Source organism: Eretmochelys imbricata, chromosome 10 (genome assembly GCF_965152235.1).
Source record: "Eretmochelys imbricata isolate rEreImb1 chromosome 10, rEreImb1.hap1, whole genome shotgun sequence".
Classification (NCBI taxonomy): domain Eukaryota; kingdom Metazoa; phylum Chordata; order Testudines; family Cheloniidae; genus Eretmochelys; species Eretmochelys imbricata.
In genome coordinates this window covers 38,619,265-38,631,553 of record NC_135581.1, presented here as the reverse complement: position 1 = coordinate 38,631,553, position 12,289 = coordinate 38,619,265, and the positions used below count along the sequence as shown (strand labels likewise).

Here is a 12,289-nt window from a genome sequence, read left to right as displayed (position 1 = left end):
CAGCATTGGATCTGGTCAAGAGGGGTGCTTAACTTCGCTCACACACGCACACACACACACTTCCCTCAACCAAGGTCAAACTCCATCAGCAGAAAACACTAACTAGCAGGAATTAGAACTGAAACAAAAATCAGAAAGTGACAGAAAACATGAGTTGTGTCAAAACCAGTCCTCCACCCTATGTCAAATTTATCAGCATCTGAAGATCTATCATCCTACCCAGGGTTCTGTTATAAGAAAGGATCAGATGTACAAAAGGGAGAGGCTGCAAAGGGTTATGGACACATGGTGGTCTCTGTCTTTATGAAGATGTAGGATGCTATTGACAGTGGGAAACCCTTGTTCCGTGACAATCTATAAAACCTTGTAGCTGGAGTTGGACTGCAGCTGGCCGAGGTCACTCAAGTGCCAGTGGTCCACTGTGGGGATGATCTTGGCCCCTATCTGCCCACGTACCATTCCATCGGCAAGGGGGAAGACATTCAGAGAGTTAGGACGCTCCTTCCTGCTAAAGAAAGAGAGAGGAAACAATCTGTTAGCAAAACCACAGCATCTTTATGGTAAAAAAAGTACACATCCAACACAGTGATGAATGTTTCACATGACACAAGGCCTGAATCCCATTCCCATCCCTGAATTGCTGAGTTGACTCCCAACTCCCATAGCCTGAATGAGTAAGCAGCTGATTCTGTGATTCAAAATTGGGTTGTCTAGTGCTAGGCTACACAGATGACCCTTATCTCTTCATTAAAAGGCACTATTAAAGTTGGGTTGCCATACAAGAATTGTTGACCTACCAGGCCAACAATCCAATTATAAATTACCCCCTTTGGGAGTGTTTCCTAGCGTCAGATTGAGCCCTCCTGTGGAGAACCCATAGGAAGGGGTGAAGGGCCGGAGACTTCATAGGCTGACTTAACTGACCCCTTCTGTGGTTGGAAAAGTTGGGGTTTATAGAGGGGGCTGAGGGCACAGCCATCCAATTTAAGTAGCATTTCCCCTTGGGAACCAGAAGGCCCACTAGGGAGATATGCCACAGAGAATATAGTCCCCTGCTTCCTCCTCCTGCCCCAATATAGTGGAGCCTTGACCCCACTGAGCTCTGAGAGGGTGGCCTTCATGGGTCCCAGGAACAGGCAACAGTAGAGGTGGTCCTCCCACTTCACCCTCGGTCTTCCTCATCTCAGATCTGAGGCTGTTCCAATTACAATCCAGCCTCTGATATTGTACTATACATAATCAAAATGTATGATTTCAGGTATTAAAACAGGAAAGTGGCAAATACATGCAGTTTTCACCAATCAATGAAATGTATGACTTATATTCTCTATGGAAAGTTCAGGACAGGTTCCAGCATACATCATTCATTTGGACAGATGGCTGGAATGATCTTTCCCACTTGTTGGTTTGCAGAAGCTTTGCTAGCTTTATGGGCTGTATGTGTATATACATCTGCTGGCATAGACTGTGAGACTGAGCCCCAGCAGAAAAATGCTATAGTAAGGGGTGCAAGTGGAAGAGGTTGCACCAGAACAAAGCATCCACAAGCTCTCTTTTGCCAGGGACACATGGCTGCAGATGACCAGAGCAGCCCAAAGACCAGGGAACAGAGAATGGCCAGAGGATGCACTGATTTAGCAAATGCCCTTGTCAGCCTCCAATAGAAGGACTCCTGTGGAGCTCCAGATGCAAATTAAAGCTGACCCACTTTGCAGAATGAGCCCAGGAGGAGTGGCCAGGGTTGATATTGCCATCTTCCCCCCCTTGGGATCCATGTCTTTCCCCAGGGCTAGGGCCTAGTGGGCACAGGTGTGTGTGATTTACCCTTCTACATGCGAGAATTGATTATTCTGGACCCTCAAGTGTCTTTTTAAAAACTCTACCAGCTGTGGGCAACCCATTAACAGAAGTACTTGGCTCAGGGACAGGATAAGGAGACAAACTGATCAACAAACTGATATTAAGACTTAACAGAAAAAAAAACCAAACAAGCATACAGGCTTGTTGGATTTAATACATTAAAGACAGGGCAGGAGTAAAGGGTCAGTCTTTTCCTATCAAATACAGACATGCTTCCTTTCTCAGGCAGGCTCCATGCTGATTTTGTAGAACACTGCTCCTGTACATGGAGAACATTTCTCCTGGGACACAGCCAAGAAACCATTATAACTACTCCACTTCTGATCTGCATGAAATGGTTGTAATGGAACCTGAGGCCCCTGAGACCTGAGCAAATGCACTAACACAGGAGCTGACGCAATAGGTTAAGGAGTGAGCAGGCAGCCTGGAGAGATTTAATTTCCTTGGGGAGAAAAAAAGAAAACATCCAGTAGCTCTGTCATAAACATACAGCTAAGGGTAGCACAAAATCCCTCCTGAGCAGCTGTACTGAATCCTTACCTGTAAGGGGTTAAGAAGCTCAAATAACCTGGTTGGCAGCTGACCAACAGGACCAATAAGTAAAGAAGATACTTTCAAATCTGAGGGGGGGCTGTTTGTGCTCTCTTTGTTTGTTCCCTCTCTGGACAGAGAGAGAGACCAGGCAGGAAAAACATCTCCTGAAAACATGCCTGAAATGAGCATCTAAGTTTACAAAAATGTTAGGTAAGGGCAAGGAAATGCGTTAGATTATCTTTTGTTTTAGCTTGTGAATTTTCCCTATGTTAAGAGGAAGTTTTATTCCTGTTTTTTTGTAACTTTGAAGCTGAGCCTAGAGGGGAATTCTCTGTGTTTTAAATCTTTTTATTACTCTGTAAAGTTACCTTCCATCCTGATTTTTGCAGGTGTGATTCTTTTACTTTTTCTTTAAATAAAGTTCTTCCTTTAAGAACCTGATTGTTTTTTCAGTGTCCTAGAGACAAAGGGTCTGGTCAGCACTCACATTATTCTCAAGCCTCCCCAGGAAAGGGGGTGAAGGGACTTGGGGGAATATTTTGGGGAACAAGGGACTCCAAGTGACCCTTTTCCTGAATTTTTGTCTAAATCACTTGGTGGTGGCAACAATACCGTCCAAGGACAAGGAAAGGTTTGTGCCTTGGGGAAGTTTTTAACTTAAGCTGGTAAAAATAAGCTTAGGGGGTCTTTCATGCAGGTCCCCACATCTGTACCCCAGAGTTTGGAGTGGGGCGGGAACCCTGACAAGCTCTATTCTCAGCATTGCTCATATGAAAGCCAGAACATGCTGTGCTGATGTGTCAGTCCATTCTACTGCCATGACAGCTTCTGACAAGGTAGGGAAACTGTGCTGGTTGGGAGTTGCTGCTCGCTGTGTCCCATCTGGGATTGGCAGAGGGCTGGAAGGGCATTTCCCAAGTAGCCTAGCAAAGAATTTTGGGATGCTGCTTTTTTCCCAAACAACCTCCATTATAATCTGGACCTGAGGTTCCCATTATTCACAAATGGACAGTTCATAACAGATGGAGGAATCCTCTGATACAGACAGCACATAAATGATATCAGATATCTGGGCCCTGAGCTCCCTCCCACACCCTGGACCCCTCATCCCCGGCCCTGCTCCAGAGCCTTGACCCCTAGGTACATTGATTTGGTTTTGTTTTAGAAATGTTACCCAAGAGGAGTCATTTAGAAATGTTACCCAAGAGGAGTCATTCTAAAATGTCTGCTACTTTCTAATGTTAGTAGACACTATAGTTCTGGAGACAATTTGCCAATATTGTACAGTTAAAGATGAGTTGTTTTCTATCTATACAGTATCTTTTGCATACTCACCACATTAGTGATGGCCATAGTCATGTGATAAACTACATTAATCACACACCTCTGGCTGCCTCACCTGCATTCTGCCCACTAATCCACTCCCCTGGGACTACTTCTATCATTCTAATCCCCTAAACAGCTTCAAATTTTAGTTTAGTTTCTCAGTAACCTGCCACAGAAACACTTTTTCTCCTGAATGTGGAATTTCCACCCCCAACATTATACTAGCCTGTGGAATTTCCATCCCCTACATTATACTGGCCTGAAACACCAACATGCAATAGTCAGTTCCAGGATTAGAAACAGGACCTTTATACCACTTGAGGGGAGACTCCTAGCTTTGCATTTAGATATATAGCACTTTTTATTCCTGAAGGTCCCAAGATCCCATACTTAAAAAGAGTTACTCTTTTTAGGTAGAGAAAAGCATTTCAGGTCACTGTTAGAGATGTTTTAAAGGTTCCCTCTCCCTCAGAGCGGAATCATGGCCCTAAGAGAGGCTCACTTTACAGTGGCAGGGGCAAAATAAACAGGCCCCAATAAACTAAGTTCCCTCTAAGTTGCACGGCTGTGCAGCTGCCTCTTAAGCCCCGCACAGGGGCTCAGGGCTCCATCAGGGAGAGATGCCTCTATCCCTGTGAGGATTTGCCGTGGAGGGGATAGGCGCCCCTCCCCACCGGGCCCCAGCGAGGACCTGCCCTGGACTTGCTGCGGCCAGGGGAGAGGAGCCCCTCCCCTGCCCCAGCCAAGGCCCACCGGAGCTGCCAGGAGAGGAGCCCCTCCCTCAGCCCAGCCCAGCCCAGCCCAGCCGGAGCTGCTGAGCCCGGGGAGAGGTACCTCTCCGTCGGCCCCAAGTTCTGTGGTGAGAGAGGGCTGGGGGGCAGCCTGCACCCCAAACCCCTGTGCCCTGGCCCTGAGCCCCCTCCCACTCCCTGAACCCCACATCCCCGGCCCTGCTCCAGAGCCTTGACCCCTAGCTGGAGTCCTCAGCCCCTGCACCCAACCCTCTGCCCCAGCCCTGAGTCCCTGATCCCCGGCCCCACCAAAGAGCCTGCACCCCAAGCCAGAGCCCTCACACCCCTGCACCCCCCCAAAACCCTCTGCCCCCACCCTGAGCCCCCTCCCACACTCCAAACCCCTCTGCCCCACCACCACCACATGAATTTTGTTATGTGCACTGTGACAGATTTTTGTTACCAATTTGCCTGAAGCGTCAGGCTGAGGCCGCAGCATTGTTAGGGGAGGAGAGGACGGAGCACACCAAGTAACTGAGTTTTAAAGCTTTATTGATAAAATAATAAAATAACAGCAGAGAGCGCTGGGGCGGGGGGGTTCCCCATGTCACTCAGAGGAAGGAAGCAAGCTTTAATGCCACAAGCCCTAACCCACTTTCATACTTACACCCGCACTACCCGAGGCTGGCCAAGCCTGGGTGTAATGTAAGAAGAAGAGGGGGAGGGGTGGACGGGAGTTTTTGTTCCATTCACAGGTCGTCCAGGGTCTGCTGTTGATCTCCGACTTGCTTCAGCTTTTGGGAGGGTTTTAAGTCCTGGGGTTTTGTTTTTTTTTTTGGGGGGGGGGGGCATTTTGTCCAAGGACCTTTGTTCCCCATGCTTTCTGTACCAATCCAAACCTGCCTTTCGAGGCTTCCTTGGTTTCCTCAAAACACACTGGCTTCAGGGTCACGAGACTGTTATGTTCCCATTTGCTGACCTTCACATTTTTACTAGTTTTGCACCCCCCTTTCAGGTTTGTTTGGTTCGGTTTTTCTTTTCCACAGGCTTTTTGGCTGTTTAGCAGCAGGGAGCTTGTTTGCGTGTGTGTTGGCCTTGAGCGGCAATTTCGCTCCTTATCTTTAAGCCTAGCTGAATTGTCGAGTTAACCCGTTCCTTCTTTTCTCCCTCCCTCTTCGGCCTTTTGCAACCTGCAAAGGAATCTTTCACTCCACACTTACACCTTTAACCCTTCCCAAAATGCTTTGCGATGCCTGCAACAGCATTAGCAACATACGATGCTGATCTGCCTCCCCAGGGGACCCCGTGAGGGAGGGGGCCATTGGGTTGTGACATTCCCCCCATTGACCCCAAGTCAACATTTTGTTGTGAGGGGTCACCACTTAGGTTTTCACCCTCTTTTTGACACCGTGGCTAGGGTTACTGTTGGTTTTTTACATAAACAGTAATATAGCACAAACAAAATGGTTAGGGCAGCAACAATTGCATACGTTAGCCAGTAGTGGCTTCTGGCTTTATTAGTAACATAGCATAACACGTCCCCCTGTTGGCATAGATGCCCCATCCGGATGGCTGTAGCAAAGGCAGCTTTTTTCAGATTAAACGTATGCTACAACACGGTAAAGGATGAGGCATCTGTTTGGAATACAGTCAGTTTTTCCTGGGTGTGCGTTAAGGGCAGGAAAACATTGGGTGTAATTCATGAAAAATTAAACACAACATAGTTAGAGATATTGATCCTACTTTGCATAACTGTGCGCCAATGCACCGAAAAATTTTGTGCCTTATTGGTAAACACATGGGCCTTAGTGGGGGCATATCCCGAAGCCTCCCCTTCCCAGCAGAGGTGTTGACCCCCTCGTAAAAGCGGCCTGGCATTGCCTTTTCTTTATATATTATTTGAGGGGGCTTTATAGGCCATAATTGCCAGGTGTTGCTCTCTGCAATCCCTATGTTCTGATAGAAGATGTAGTCAGCACATACCGCTTAGCCATGTTATTGGGGGGAGCCACCTCCCATATGTCGCGATGGACCACCCAATTCCAGATAATATGTGATGCCACATTCCCAGGATGCTAAGCCAAAATTGCCACGACCCACCAATGGATAAATTGACCTTTTTTTTCCACCATGGCCAATTTTGAACAGTGGTAAAATTAATGAAGGAGGACAAAAGTGTCAGACACCCGAGGACTTCCACAGATATGTGCCCCATACCTACATTGTATCACACTAACAACTTTTGCAGGCCTGAAGCAGCAAGAGCGGTCCCACCACTCCTGTTCGGGGTGTCCCTGGGCTTTTGCTATTACTGCCTTGTTTTGATAACAAAGCAAGAGGGAAAGAAAGAGAACAACACAAATGCACCTATTGGGGAAACTGAGGCACAGATGAAAAACTTCCTAAATTATTAGTGTCCCATTACAGCCCTTCCTGGCTTTTGTTACGGATGTTGTTTGCCTGGTTTAGGAGGTTACAACAACATTATTATTACATTTCGAGATCAGTAATTGCTATTGCTTGCCAAAGGACTTTCCATTCCAGTTTTACTTCAGGCCACCACGGGAGGAACAGGGTTTGCCCCCATGGGATTCAGGGGTGGTTCAGGGCCACCCACCAGGTATTTTGCTGTGGCCCTGCTGTGTTTATTTGTACTATGCACTGTTTTCAAGGCACCTTTCCTTCAGCCTTCCGCTACACTATGGCTCAGGCCCCATTAGCAGCTCAAGCCAAGGAGAGCCTTTGGAGGTATTTTCCGTCCTCAGCATTACAATTATTCAGATAATTCCATGGACAGCTGGAAACCCAGATGGTTCAAGCAGGTGGCTGGTTTACAACCGAGGCCCACAACGCCATGAACAGAAATCTAGGGAGATACATATGTTTTGAGCTGATTGGCATGCGCCCATTTTAGTTTACCGGGTAGCTGAAGCTGGTACACTACCCGGGAGATGTGATTCACAATGGGGTACGGACCCACCCACTTGACGTTTAAAGTGTGGGCCGCCCTCCCCAGATTTTGCAACATTATCGTATTTTTAATTTGCCATTTCTGAATGTCTTTAACAATGATTTCCTTACACTTGGCCTTTTTATTTAATTTAAAGTGGACTTTATGGCTTTGTGAGTTTTACATAGTTTTTCCCTTAACTGGGCAAAGCTGAGACTTTTTTGGTTGTGGCAAACAGTAAATGTGGTTATTGGTAAACATAGTACTTACATTACATTTACATTTGTTTACTAGCGGGTTGCTAACATTTACATTCTTTCAAAACATTTTTTTCCAGGAGTTAACATGTACACATTGCTCATTATACAGTACTGTGGTTTTATTATTTATTTTACATACAGGATTTTAGTGAAATGTCTTTACTACAGGGCTTTGGAGCAACAGGCAAGGACAAGTACACCCACTTTTGAGGAGTCCACTTGGTACAATCCCTGGTGTCCAATAGCTTCCCTCCCTCCCCAGCCCATTGGCTCGAAGTCTGGGGTAGCCAGAAGGATTTTATGTGCTATATGAGGAGTGGGCTAACTTTTTATATTTTTGCTTTTAGAGCTTGTTGGTGTGTGTTTTTAACAACAATTTTTCCACTTAAAAGGTCTGGCCTTACTGTGCCAGAAATATACTGCATTCATTTGTATTGATAAGTATTAAACAGTGATCTTTTGCTTTGCTTTAGCAAGCGTATCAAAAGCTTTGTGTTTTTTGATATTACCCAAAACATTTTGCATTCCAAGGTGGACAAAGCGAGTATTTGTATTTTAGTACATTCCATGTGCAATAGCAGTATGATTTTTTTTTTTTTATTTGGCTGTCCCGTAGCTGGGACAGAAAGCTTAATTTATTTTTAATTACCTTCAGGTCTACAGTATTTATAATCCCTGCTTCCAAACCAATTTTTTTAATATGGTGTTTGCTACCTGAGGAGGTTTTTCTGCAGCATTTGATACACAACAGTGCTAGCAACAAGACAAACAACACAAGACAAAACACAGAACACAAAACATAATTTTTATTGTGACAGTAGATTTATGGTATTTTGGGTTGCTTTTTAGCTTGTATCAGCTTTTTTGTGTTTTTGAAAGACAAAAAACAAACAAACATATTTTTACCCCTTTGGGGGTGAGAGATTATTGCTTAAAATATTTCTTTCTTTTTTAAATATTTTTGCTGATTACAGGCAAAACAGAGGAATTACCCCCATATTTTTTTCTGTTTGTTTTATAGGCAAGCCAGGTTTTAATGGCTTCTACCTTTATCAGTTAGGTAATTTGCATTAACACAGATGCTTTTTGGCTTGCTCTTGGGATTTAAATCCATTAGCAGCTCAAAGACTTTGTCTTAAAAGGGACACAATTAACTTTTACCAGAGTTTTGATTACTTTTTACTTTTGCTTTTAAAACATACAAAAATTTGAAAAAGAAAATACAACCTATTGTGGCTCCCTTTGGAGCCCTAATAGGATTTTAATTAAGTAGCATGGTATGTTTGCTTTTTTTTTTTTTAAATCCCTTTTACAATATACACTGCTCATTTCTTTTACACTGCTTTGCTTATTTCCTTTATACATTTGGGGCAGTTAAGTTTTAATAGAACCTCCTTATATTTTTTTTAGCAAATTTGACTAAATTGTTTATAGTCAAATGATTTTAATTAGATAGTTTTTTTGCCTGGATTATTTACAGACATTCCTTTAGAAAAGGCCCTCCCCCCCTTTTTTTAGAATGGCTGAAAAGAAAACAAGATTTTTTTTCTATAACATTTATAACACTGTTACGATGTTTAACTGCTTAATTTTCTTCAGCCTTTGCAGAGTTCACTTTTTACTTTTTTTTCTTAAAATTACTTGCTTATTTTCCAAAATGACATGTATGTTCATTAACTTAGGTTTTACCATTCCAAATACTATTTTAGGGGTCTGAATTTTCTATGTTTGCACTTACTTCTTTTCTTACTTTTGCCATTATGCCCTTAGGGCTTCCAACCTGTTTTTAATTTTTTTCATTTGTTGCCTGCTCACTTGTTTGGGCCCGATCCTGTTTTTCTCACTGTACGGTCCCTTTTTATGGACACAGGCTTTGTTTCACTACCAATTTAGCAAGGAGGGTGGGCTCCTTAACTAGCCCCCACCCCCTCCTGGTCCCTTTCCTTAAACAATATTACTTACAAGGGTTACCCCGTGAGGCTTGCCACCTGGACAGAATGCACGGCCAATTGGCGTTTTAACTGTTTAATTTTCTTTTTATGGTGGACACACTGCTGTTGAGGCGTATTCTGGCTACGAATGGTCAAATCTTTGATGAGTCCCTGAAGGACTGGTACTTGCTTAGCCAGTGTTTGCAGGTGGGTGCGTTTCACCTTTTCTGCCTGGAAGTTTTGTTTTAAGGCCTGCAACTTATTCTGGGCATAGACTTGGGTTGCTGCCTGGTTAGTAATCTGCGTTTTTAGTTGCTCAGTTTTTACTAACTGTTTACACACCTCTTCCCTTCTTCCTTTTTTTGCCCCAACATCATTTCACACCACATGGCCGCCGCAGTCCTTATTAATTTCACAGCTGGCCCTAGATTTTTACCCTTTTGCTTTTAATACTTGGCATATGGGTCTAACAAATTTTGCCAAGTATGCACGCTTCTTTAGAGCTCTGCCACAGAACCCCAGGGATTGTATCCTACTTTGGTGAGAGCCCTCTCCAACCGGCAGATGTCCTCACCCCCCTTTGAAAGAGGCTACAGGGTTCTGTCCCTTTTTGCTGCCTCCCCTGTGGCATGGGCATCCAGTCCCCCAGCCTTCCAGGACCCCATCATTGATGCCATCACCCACGACTGCGGGACTCTCGAGTCCGCAGCTGTACCCTTCTGTTTCCTGAACATATTATCACAAACCGTTAGTACCGCTTTGAAGGTCTTTTTATTACTTGAGATTTTACGCTGCCCACACTGGCACCGGGGCTTACAATGCTCACCCCCCCCCCCCCCCCGGGTAGACGCTAAGCCTCCCTCCGTATTACTTGGTCATGCTACGACTGAGGGTCCATACACCAAATCCAAAACCCGTCTCGGGCACAGCGAGAAACCCTAAGTTTTCCTCTTCTGCTCAGTTATGCTACTGCTGAGGGTGTATGCACCGAGGATTCCTTTCGTGTGGAGTGAGGGTTTTTAAGCCCTCCTCCTATTGCCCGGCACTTCTACGGCCAGGGGTAGACCCACCTGCACCCTTCCCCTGCTGACCGGGGTGGAGAGAGGAATGCCAAACCTCCCTCCATTTCTCAGTCATACTACGACTGAGGGTGGGACTCACCTTTAATTATAAAATCCTTAACATGTAATACCAACAGTGCTGGACAGAGCAAACATGAAATACCAAGGGCAAAGCAGTTGGTGCACTCCACCCCTCCGCAATTCTCCACCAAAACTGTGACAGATTCTGTTACCAATCTGCCTGAGGCATCAGGTGATCAGGCTGAGGCTGCAGGATCGTTAGGGGAGGAGATGACGGAGCACACCAAGTAACTGAGTTTTTAAAGCTTTATTGATAAAATAATAATATAACAGCGGAAAGCGCTGAGGGGGTTCCCCATATCACTCAGAGGAAGAAACAAAGCGTTAGTGCCCCAAGCCCTAACCCACTTTCATACTCACACCCGCACTATCTGAGGCTGGCCAAGCCTGGGTGTAATGTAAGAAGAAGAGGGGGAGGGGTGGACAGGAGTTTTTGTTCTGTGCACGGGTCATCCAGGGTCCGCTGTTGATCTCTGACTTGCTTCTGCTCTCGGGAGGGTTTTAAGTCCTGGGTTCTTCTGGGGGCATTTCGTCCAGGGACCTTTGTCTCCCGTGCTCTCTGTACCAGTCCAAACCGGCCTTGGTTTCCCCAAAACACATTGGCTTCAGCATCGCAAGACTGTTATGTTCCCATTCTCTGACCTTCACATTCTTACTAGTTTTGCACCCCCTTTTCAGGTTTTTTTGGTTCAGTTCTCCTTTCCCACAGGCTTTTGGCTGTTTAGCAGCAGGGAGCTTGTTTGTGTGTGCATTGGCCTTGAGTGGCAGTTTCGCCCTTTATCTTCAAGCCTAGCTGAATTGTCGAGTTAACCTGTTCCTTTTTTTCTCCCTCCCTCTTCGGCCTTTTGCAACCTGCAAAGGAATCTTCCACTCCACACTTACACCTTTAACCCTTCCCAAAATGCTTTGCGATGCCCGCAACAGCATTAGCAACATACAATGCTGATCTGCCTACCCAGGAGACCCCCTGAGGGAGTGGGCAATTGAGTTGTGACAGCACCAATATGAAAGTGATGTGTCACACATCACCTCCATATTAGCGCACATAACATTTATTCTGAACATAGACATAAAAAATTAGAGGGAATACTGCCAATAAGGCTCTAAAATATTTTTTTTCTGCAAAATAACTGGAAGCACTAGAAACCTGATGGTGCAATAGAAGAGATTTTATCTGCACTCCTTTAGGATGGCTTGCATAGCTCGCTACCAGCTTTGCCACTCATGAGCAATGCAGCCTTCCCAAACACATGCTGATAACGCCGTTACATCACACTCCGTCACGCAGTCTCTCGAGCTTTCTGTTTGAAAGCCACATCTTATTATATAGATAACATTGTAAGCATGCCCAGTACTTCACAGTAGTCTATGCTAAACAAAGAACAGAGGCCCAGATTCCCAGCTAGGGAGGGAAAGTGAACTACAAAGGAGTTTGTAGCAGCTCCCCAATCCTGGGTCTGATTTTCCACCAGCCTAGTCCCCAGGGAAGTTTAAAGGTGCATCTACTCAATAAGGAGCTAAGTTACTTAGACTTGGAAATCAGGAGGCTCTCCCA

The 12,289-nt window shown here is 45.2% G+C and overlaps 1 protein-coding gene across 2 annotated transcripts in view; it reads right to left on the bottom strand.

Moving 5' to 3' along the window:
• MAPK8IP3 (mitogen-activated protein kinase 8 interacting protein 3) overlaps positions 1-12,289 on the bottom strand; it is a 153,922-nt gene that overhangs the window by 81,951 nt on the left and 59,682 nt on the right. For both annotated transcript variants that reach the window (XM_077827872.1, XM_077827873.1), the window contains one exon: positions 457-508. In XM_077827872.1, the coding sequence (XP_077683998.1) occupies positions 457-508 (52 nt within the window). The remainder of the gene's footprint in view (positions 1-456; positions 509-12,289) is intronic.